Source organism: Rutidosis leptorrhynchoides, chromosome 7 (genome assembly GCF_046630445.1).
Source record: "Rutidosis leptorrhynchoides isolate AG116_Rl617_1_P2 chromosome 7, CSIRO_AGI_Rlap_v1, whole genome shotgun sequence".
Taxonomy (NCBI): domain Eukaryota; kingdom Viridiplantae; phylum Streptophyta; class Magnoliopsida; order Asterales; family Asteraceae; genus Rutidosis; species Rutidosis leptorrhynchoides.
In genome coordinates, this window is record NC_092339.1 from 281,878,508 (window position 1) to 281,888,791 (window position 10,284).

General features: G+C 37.2%; 3 protein-coding genes across 3 annotated transcripts; all 3 read left to right on the forward strand.

The window, feature by feature from the left end:
• Positions 1 to 279: 279 nt before the first annotated feature.
• On the forward strand, positions 280 to 789 carry LOC139860046 (uncharacterized). The gene has a single exon (XM_071848820.1). The coding sequence runs from the start codon at positions 280 to 282 to the stop codon at positions 787 to 789; it is 510 nt and encodes a 169-aa protein (XP_071704921.1).
• Positions 790 to 813: 24 nt separating this feature from the next.
• LOC139860047 (uncharacterized) lies at positions 814 to 1,365 on the forward strand. The gene has a single exon (XM_071848821.1). It carries the CDS (start codon positions 814 to 816, stop codon positions 1,363 to 1,365), a length of 552 nt encoding a protein of 183 aa, XP_071704922.1.
• Positions 1,366 to 1,372: 7 nt separating this feature from the next.
• On the forward strand, positions 1,373 to 1,989 carry LOC139860048 (uncharacterized). The gene is made up of 2 exons (XM_071848822.1): positions 1,373 to 1,479; positions 1,623 to 1,989. Exons 1-2 carry the CDS (start codon positions 1,373 to 1,375, stop codon positions 1,987 to 1,989), a joined length of 474 nt encoding a protein of 157 aa, XP_071704923.1.
• The last annotated feature ends 8,295 nt before the right edge of the window (positions 1,990 to 10,284 follow it).

Sequence of the window (10,284 nt, forward strand, 5' to 3'; positions counted from 1 at the left end):
CGGGGTAAAGTCCAAATGTCGGTATACTTTGTAAGCAAAGTATTACAAAACAGAGAAGTAAATTATTCGGCAATGGAGAAGCTAATCTATGCTCTTGTACACACGGCAAGGCGATTACGAAGGTACTTCTAAGCTCACCCGATCCGGGTCCTAACGAACTAACCAATCAAGCACGTCTTAACCCAGCCAGAGATATCTGGGAGAATGGCCAAGTAGGCGATTGAGCTCGGCGAGCACGAAATCGATTTTCTCCCAAGAAATTCGGTCAAAGGACAAGTCATGGCAGACTTCCTGTTAGAACTCCCCTCCGATATGATTAAAAAGGGAGAAACTACAATTACTAAAAGAGACGAGGACGAAGTCTGGGAGCTTTATACAGATGGGGCATCAAGTGAAGAAGGGGCCGGCATAGGTTTACTCCTAGTGTCCCCAAACGGGAAAGAAATAACTTACGCCATCTGGTTGAACTTCGCCACCTCAAATAACGAAGCGGAGTACGAGACACTATTAGCAGGCCTACGCCTAGCAAAAAGCATCGACGTGCAACGGCTCACAGCTTATGTTGACTCACAATTAGTAGCAAGCCAGTTAAACGGTAGTTTCGAGGCAAGAGATGCATCGATGCAAAAATACCTAGAGCTTGCAAAATTGCTGGTCCAAAACTTCGTGGTATTTGAAATTACACAAATACCCTGCAACCGTAACAAAAAAGCAGACGCTTTAAGCGAACTTTCCTCCCTCTTATACGATCACTTCAGCAAAAAGGTCATGGTGGAAGTGCTGGAATGAAAGTCAACCGACGAGGATACCCTCATGGAAACAATCACAGCAGACGAGGACTGTTGGATGGCACCCTTCATAAGATACCTTACTGACAGTACCCTCCCGGAAGATAAACTACAAGCGCGCAGGATCAGGATGCGTGCACTAATGTATCACTTCAAAGACGGCATCCTGTACATAAAATCATTCACTGAGCCATATTTGAGGTGTGTTGGACTGACACAGGCCAAAGAAATCGTACAAGAAATGCACGAAGGAGCCTGCTCGACACACTCCGGCTACAGAACGATAGTCAGCAGGATCAAGAGAATTGGTTATTTCTGGCCACACATGTACCGCGACACATACGATCTGATCGTAAATTGTGAGACATGTCAAATACATGCCCCCGTCAACAGATCCCCTAGACGTAACATGATACCAATACACGCCACATGGCCATTTTGCAAGTGGGAGATCGACATAGTTGGCCCACTCCCAAGGGGTGTCGGAAACGTTAAGTTCTTAGTAGTCGCAATTGACTACTTTACAAAATGGGTCGAAGCAAAACCGTTAAGCACGATTACTGAAGGAAAATCTTAACCTTCGTATGGGAGGATATCGTTTTTGTTTCGGTTTACCACGAGAAATAGTCAGCGACAACGGAACACAATTTGCACACAATCCTTTTAAAGACTGGTGTGCAGACATGGACAGGTCGAGGTCACTAACAGGGATATAGTAGCAGGAATAAAGGCAAGGCTAGGAAAACACCGATAAGGATTGGTAGACGAGTTACAACATGTACTTTGGGCACACCGGACGACACCCAAAGATAGTACAAACGAAACCCCATTCAGTCTGGTATACGGCACTGAAGCGGTCATCCTGGCTGAAATTCTTGTCCCAACGAAACGAATAACAACATTCGATGGACAACAAAATGATGAAACATTGCGAGAAAATCTAGATGCCCTGGAAGAGCGCCGGACAATAGCACACATCCGACAGGCGGAAAAGAAGAAAAAAAATGAAAACCACTATGACAAAAAAGTCAAGCCATTGGACTTTCAGCTACACGACCTTGTGTTAAGAAGCAAAGAAGCTAGCCGACAGCAGGACGTCGGTAAACTAGGCCCGCGATGGGAAGGACCCTACAGGGTTGTCGGTATAACTGACTATGGCGCATACTACCTAGAGACACCAGACGGAATCCCAGTGCAATGACCCTGGCACCCCTTCCATTTAAAGAAGTATCATGTGTAATCTACCTGCGACTGGGAGGACTGATCACCCACCCGGACACCAGAAGAGTCATACACTTTTGTATCATATTTTTTCTAAGTATAAGTCATCAATAAAATTACATTTTATATACTTGTACTCTGTAGCAACTCTGGATATGACACGAACACAATCAAAAGTATTTAGGCATATTCCAGACCTACCGCCAGAAGAAATACCTTCTAGCTTTCATTGGTAGGAGGATACCTCTTGAAGAACCTTATCGGATAATGAGGGTATCCGGCCAAATCATTGATGGTCCATTTTTATCGTAGAAACATCTCGACCATACTCACGCATAGTCTAGATATCTACGTTATCGTCATGACACATCAAACAATTCATACATAAATAAACTAGTTTATACGCAAGACATAACAAACACAAAAGAGTTACATCAATAACAAACTACAAAAACAATCGAGTGCATATCTCTACGGTTGATAGTTTACAATATCCTCCACGGATGAATTATCATCCCTACAAATGTTATCTAACTCTTCAAAACTAATCTGGGCGAGAGCATCGTGCGCTCGTCGGCAATCTTGGACACAAGTAGCGCTCAGGTCATTCATCATCTTTAGTGCAGCACTACCAGTCGGCAAGAAGCACTGCACTCGCCTTAGCACTTCAAAAGTAGTCAACTTTTTGATGGCTTAGATAAAGACGTTGAACGGCCGATGGACAATGGAAGCCTTCAGTAGGCGGGCAAAGAGTACGGGTATACCATGCTGCAGGCGGGTAAGTTCACCCAATGTAGCCGATACCTTCTCTGATAACCTCTTATTATCATCCAAGAGAAGGGCAACCGTTTCCTGCTCCCAGGCAAGTGCTGTATTCAAGCTTCCAGGGCCTCTCGGGACACCTGCAGCTCATCCCGGGTGGGGTCCAAAGCTTCCTTTGCCGACGCCAGCACGCCGGTTGTCGTTCTCGAACATCACACAATGATCGTGGATGCGGCGAGCATCAGCCTCGCTCCTGTTAATTCATCTGTCCCAAGATGTTGAGCAAACATGGCAAACTTAGAAAGCAAGTGCCGTGCCTGTGTGGCGGAAAGGGCGGCCAACGCCTCTTTCAGAGCTGGAAAAGTAATAAAGTCTAGATACTCCCTGTAAACTGGATTGTCTGAAGCATCACAGTGTAAAAGATCACGGAACGGCCCGACATTACAGTCGGGCAGAACGTAAACGTTCTGCCCAGCATTGGTTGTTAACCTGGGGCAAGAATCCGAGGCCTTCACAGCAGGTTCCTTCCCGGGATGGTGCCTTTGAACCATCTCCCTCTCAGCCCGTACTTCCTCATCTACCCGAATCTCTACAACAGCCGGTTCAACCCTCTCCCGGGAAGCTACTCCCTCAAGTAAGGGTACCGCAGGAATGGGTGCCTGCGTCCCTGTGGAAATCACACCAGCATGACCTGTACACAACAGACAACAAAACAATGTAGTTAGCACGAGACATTCTCAGGCAAGCAAAAGTGAGCATATGTCAAAGGCATACCTTCAGCTATAGTAGACGGCTCAACCCGACGCCTAGTTCGACGAATCAGCCCGCCATCCGAAGAACCGCCATTGGAAGACTCCAAGTCTTCAGGAGGAGGCGCCCGACAGCTGCTGGTAGATGTCGGGGCTATACCCACCTTGTCGGTAAAGACCATGCCATCTAGACTCGTCGCCCTCAGAACCTCCAACAAGGTCAACTCTGCACAAATTATAAACGTCATTCTAACAATCATAACTACGTAAAAAGAATAAGGAGCATTACACGGATAAATACCTCTCCCGCCTCTGCGAGCAACATGAATCCTATCAGAGTGGCTCCAGTTGTTACTAACATTGGCCATCACCAACACTTGCTCATCATAAGACCGTTGAGGAATCATCAGGCCTCTTAACTGGTCAACCATCTCTACGCCTAGTTCAGGCAGCTGTTTCAGCTGTTGTACAGTCACAGACCTAAATAGATTGGACTGAGCGTCCCTTAACGGAAAATCGGTGCACTTAGCAAAAATAAATGATTGCACCCAGTTATATGCAACCACCAGTGCCTCTCCAAGGAAGTTAATCTCATCAGTAAATGTGTACCACCCTTTGCAATACGATGATAGGCGAAATATGCTTCTGAAAATGTTCAAGCTTAGGACCATCCCTAAACCATTGAAGTACATTTCAAAGAGCACAATTGCACGAACGCCATTAGGATGCAAACGTGCAACATTAAGGCCATAGAAATTCAGAACCTTCATGAAGAGACAAGTAAATGGGTACCTCAGATTTGAAACCTTGAAAGGTCTCAAATAAATAGCATAGTAATATGGTGGGGGCGCACACGCATGCTGATGTGACTTGGGTATTACCAGCCCCAAATCTTGCAATTGAGGCCATAAATAGCAAACCCTATCAAGATACGCTTCGTCAACACTACTAGATGCACGTAATACGTCATTAAGGGGATTGGCAGGTCTAGGAGGCATAATGAACGAAGCAGAAGAAGAAGGAAGGAGTATAATCAACAAAGATAAACCAAGAATTTCTCTGTATTACGAAAATGAAGAATATCGAAGGTAGAAGAATTTAAGTGAAGATAAGTGGTCACTTATATAAGCAACTAAGGGCCCCATAGAACTCAAAAAGGCGCATTGAATACACGAAAAGACTTTACTATGATTAAGACTGAAAGGGACAAGCATTAATTGCATGTCAAATCACTCGTGTGGGGTATGTTCCTTTAAGTTTGGCAACACAGCCATCCTAGCCGACATCACCAAAATGGGGGGACTTGATGATACGCATAATGATCCGTCTCCATAAGGCATACTACTGGTAACACCCCGGACATAGTGTATCTGGCATACATCATCACAAACAGGAAAATGTCTTCCCGGCCTCATCTTAGTAGCCGGACACAAGGTTACAAGTAAACACTTCCAGGAAAGGATCACATCAGATAGGGCTCAGCAGGGACGCCACAAGAAGTACCGGCTTGGACAAGAATGCAAGTTACCGACACCGACTAGTCGGATGCAAGAACATTAAGAAACTGAGAACCATGTCTGAAAGGACTGCTAGACCATGAATATCAGGCACCCGATAACTCCTACAAGGTCACTTGCAAACCAGCCACATCTATTATCATGACCCTACTTTTTCCGTTATCTTTTACCGTTTATTATTTAATGCCCGTTAATTGTTATTCGTGCCACGTCATTTCTATGACCTATATTATTATTTTAGTAATAATATATTAATTATTATGTGTTATGTGAATATTTGTATTCATATTTTAAATTGTACGTTTCTACGTGTCGCAGATTTTTATCCGGCGAATCTTTTCGGGTTTCAAACCAATGGTCAGACTTTTGGGATTTTTAAATCCAAATTATTTTAAATATGATATTTTGATGTCATATGTTTATATATAGTGTTTATATATTTTATTTGTCGCGTATATGTTATCTCTCCGAAGATTTAATCACGTAGTGGCGTTTTCGCGTTTCGGGCTTCGATCGAGCGTTCGGGCCACAAGCAATTTACCATTTATCAAAATTGGGCCATGGGGCCCACTCCCATGCACTCCATCGGCCGAACCCCTTGTGTAGGGGGGATAGCCTTAATTTTTCATTTTGTAATTCATTTTCAACATTTCACTTTTCATTTCAAAAACTAATCTCTAAATTTTTCTCTCTTCTCCTTCTCCTCCCTTTGTGGACATTGATAATGCTAAAAACGAACATATATTTAATAGCATTATCCCTCAAGGAAGACAAGCTTTTAGTTGCAATTGTTCTATTTACAAGTAATATTCGTTTAAATAATAAAAGGTGAAGACAAAAGACAGATTCGACGAATTGAAGACGCAAACGACCAAAAAGCTCAAAAGTACAAAGTACAATCAAAGTGGTTCCAATTATTGATAAGAAACGTCTCAAAATTACAAGAGTACAAGACGCAAAATGCAAAGTACAAGATATTAAATTGTACGCAAGGACGTTCGAAAATCCGGAACCGGGACCAAAGTCAACTCTCAACGCTCGACGCAACGGACTAAAAATTACAAGTCAACTATGCACATGAATATAATATAATATATAATAAATTCTTAAAATTAATATACATATTATATTATATATTATAAACGTCGGCAAACAAGAAAACAAACTCATGTGTGCTGATACCTACCTCCATGCGATCGCATGGCCTGGAGGCACAAAAGCCATGCGATTGCAAGGCCCTGAAAAGTTGGCCACATGCTATAAATTTGCGTGTTTTGGCTCAGTTTATATCATATATCCTTCATCCATCTCTCTATCTATCACGTATATATATATATATATATATATATATATATATATATATATATATATATATATATATATATATATATTATAATTTTAATTTTAATTTTAACTTCTAATAACAAGGGTATGTTAGCGAATGTTGTAAGGGTGTAAGTCGAAATACTGTTCGTGTAACGCTACGCTATTTTTAATCACTGTAAGTTATGGTTAATGTTATTTTTAATTTAATGTCTCGTAGCTAAGTTATTATTATGCTTATTTAATACCGAAGTAATCGTGATGTTGGGCTAAATATTAAAATTGGGTAATTGGGCTTTGTACCATAATTGGGGTTTTGATAATGCTAAAAACGAACATATATTTCATAGCATTATTCCTCAAGAAAGACAAGCTTTTAGTTGCAATTGTTCTATTTAAAAGTGATATTCGTTTACATAATAAAAGGTGAAGACAAAAGACAGATTCGACGAATTGAAGACGCAAACGACCAAAAAGCTCAAAAGTACAAAAGACAATCAAAGAGGTTCCAATTATTGATAAGAAACGTCTCGAAATTACAAGAGTACAAGATTCAAAACGCAAAGTACAAAATATAAAATTGTACGCAAGGACGTTCGAAAATCCGGAACCAGGACCAGAGTCAACTCTCAACGCTCGACGCAACGGACTAAAAATTACAAGTCAACTATGCACATAAATATAATATAATATTTAAATAATTCTTATAATTATTTATATATTATAATAAATAATAAAAACCGTCGGCAAGAAAGACTCCAAACCAGAGTGAGCTGTAATTGCAAACTCCGCGACTCGCGGAGTTTGAAGGCCAAAAGGGCCGCGAGTCGCGGAGCCCCAAATTCGGAAACCCCCTATAAAGCTCGCGCATTCTGATCGTAAAATATCATCTTTTTCTTCTTCTCTTATAATACTATGTAAAAATTTATATTTATATTTTAATTTTAATTTTAATTTTAATTATAATTCTAATAATAAGGGTATGTTAGCGAATGTTGTAAGGGTGTAAGTCGAAATTCTGTCCGTGTAACGCTACGCTATTTTTAATCATTGTAAGTTATGTTCAACCTTTTTATATTAATGTCTCGTAGCTAAGTTATTATTATGCTTATTTAATCCGAAGTAATCATGATGTTGGGCTAATTACTAAAATTAGGTAATTGGGATTTGTATCATAATTGGGGTTTGGACAAAAGAACGACACTTGTGGAAATTAGACTATGGGCTATTAAAGGGCTTTATATTTGTTTAACTAAATGATAGTTTGTTAATGTTAATATAAAGATTTACAATTGGGCGTCCCTATAAATTACCATATACACTCAATCGGACACGATGGGCGGGGTATTTATATGTACGAATAATCGTTCATTTAACCGGACACGGGAATGGATTAATAGTCACTAGAATAATTAAAACAGGGGTGAAATTATGTACAAAGGACACTTGGTATAATTGATAACAAAATATAAAAACCTTGGGTTACACTCAGTCGACATCCTGGTGTAATTATTAAACAAAGTATTAAAATCTTGTTACAGTTTAAATCCCCAATTAGTTGGAATATTTAACTTCGGGTATAAGGATAATTTGACGAGGACACTCGCACTTTATATTTATGACTGATGGACTGTTATGGACAAAAACCAGACGGACATATTAAATAATCCAGGACAAAGGACAATTAACCCATGGGCATAAAACTAAAATCAATACGTCAAACATCATGATTACGGAAGTTTAAATAAGCATAATTCTTTTATTTCATATTTAATTTCCTTTATTTTATATTTAATTGCACTTCTAATTATCGCATTTTTATTGTTATTGTATTTAATTGCACTTTTAATTATCGTACTTTTTAATTATCGCAAGTTTATTTTATCGCACTTTTATTATTCGCAATTTCATTATCGTTATTTACTTTACGCTTTAAATTAAGTCTTTTATTTATTTAATATTTTACATTAGGTTTTAACTGCGACTAAAGTTTTAAAATCGACAAACCGGTCATTAAACGGTAAAAACCCCCCTTTATAATAATAATATTACTTATATATATATATGTATTTCTATAAAAGTAAACTAATATAGCGTTAAGCTTTGTTTAAAAAGATTCCCTGTGGAACGAACCGGACTTACTAAAAACTACGCTACTTTACGATTAGGTACACTGCCTATAAGTGTTGTAGCAAGGTTTAAGTATATCCATTCTATAAATAAATAAATATCTTGTGTAAAATTGTATCGTATTTAATAGTATTTCCTGCTAAAAATAATAGCTATTTTATATACTACCTCGCGAAACATCAAGTATTTTTGGCGCCGCTGCCGGGGAACTCTTAAACGCCGGAAGCGCAATGCTAATATAAAAAAAAAAAATTTTTTTTTACTTTTATTAAAATTCGTTTTTATAAAAATACGTTTTAAATATTTGAAAATATAAAAAGAAAAATTTATATATTTTTAAAATTTTGTTAAATATTTAAGTTTTAGAAAGTTTCTTTATTTTTATTTTATAAAAATATAAGTTTTATTTAAGTATTTTTAAAACATAAAATCAAAAACCGAAAAAAAAATATATATATATAATTCTAGTTTTAAGATTTTTATTTATAAAATTATAAAATATTTCTATTTTAGTTTTTAGATATAAGTTTTTATTATATAAATACTTTTATTAAAACAGAAAATTAAAAACAGAAATTAAAAATATAAAAAAAAAATAAAAAAAATAAAAACGCGTCGAATATTAAACCTGTCAGTTGAAATTCTGAACCCCGCGACTCGCGGGGTTTGCTGCATCGAATACCGCAACTCGCGGAGATACTCTGACACCGACAGAAACCCTAAACTGCATTTATTACGGATTATTATTAATTATAATTATTATTAACCCTAATTATTATTATTATTATAATTAGTTTTATTTTAATTTAAGTTCTATTTAATTTATATTTTAGTTTATTAAGTTTAATTAAATTGTAAAATTAATAGTTTTATAAAATAAATAATATAAAAATAATATTTTTATAAAAATTGTACTTTTTACAACTTTTTGTATATTTTTATATTTTGTCCCTTTTTAATTGTTTTAGCGTAATATTTGTATTTTTAGCTCATATTTAGTTTTAAACATAGTTTTTGCCATAATTATTTTTACTTCTAGATTTTTAGGCTTTGCCGTAGAATTCCTTAAGTACTTTTTATCTAGACTAAGATTTAGGTGCTTTAGAATTTTGCGACGCCTTTTTAAGTTTTAGTTTCTTTTTAAGTTATTTTCATTTGGGATTTAGTTTTCCTGTAAGCTTTAATATTTTTAGACACCTTTTACTATGTACCAATTATCATTCCAATTAGTAATCTCAATTTGCGATTATAATTTTAAGTTAGTTGTAGTAATAAGGTTAGGTTAGTCAAGTATTTTTAAGTTTTATAAGTTTCTTTTATTTTTCCGTCACCTTTTATTTTTCAACCATTTTTCTTTTTCGACCTTTTTCGACGAACTCTTTTTCTTTCTTATTTCTCGCTATTCTAGTTTTAGGACATAGATTTTTATTCTACTTCTTATCTTAATTTCTTAAAATTACGAAAATTTATTTTAAGTGGTTAAATTGATAGACATAAAAATTTTCTGGTTCATAGTAATAGTTGGATTTGTACGTGGACCGGGTTATTGGAGCCAAACAGTCCTCAATTATATTGAGACCAAACGAATCCTGCCCCTCTGCTGCATCTTTTGGCTATTCGAAACGTGGGCAAAATCAGAAAAGTCTATTGATTGGATAACTTATTATAATTTTTCTTTCCTTTTAAAAACTAATAGGATATTCAGTGAATGCACCGAGCAAGACGTTCACCACCTTTTGTACGTTCACCACCTGTAACTAGATCAAGACATTTAGCAAATATAACCGCCGTTGA

Excerpts from the sequence above, each read along its gene's own strand:
- LOC139860046 (XM_071848820.1), top strand. The coding sequence starts at position 280 with ATGGCAGACTTCCTGTTAGAACTCCCCTCCGATATGATTAAAAAGGGA.
- LOC139860048 (XM_071848822.1), top strand. The coding sequence starts at position 1,373 with ATGGGAGGATATCGTTTTTGTTTCGGTTTACCACGAGAAATAGTCAGC. Across the intron at positions 1,480-1,622 it reads TGGTGTGCAGACATGGACAG|TCTGGTATACGGCACTGAAG; the intron begins GTCGAGGTCACT and ends AACCCCATTCAG.
- LOC139860047 (XM_071848821.1), top strand. The coding sequence starts at position 814 with ATGGAAACAATCACAGCAGACGAGGACTGTTGGATGGCACCCTTCATA.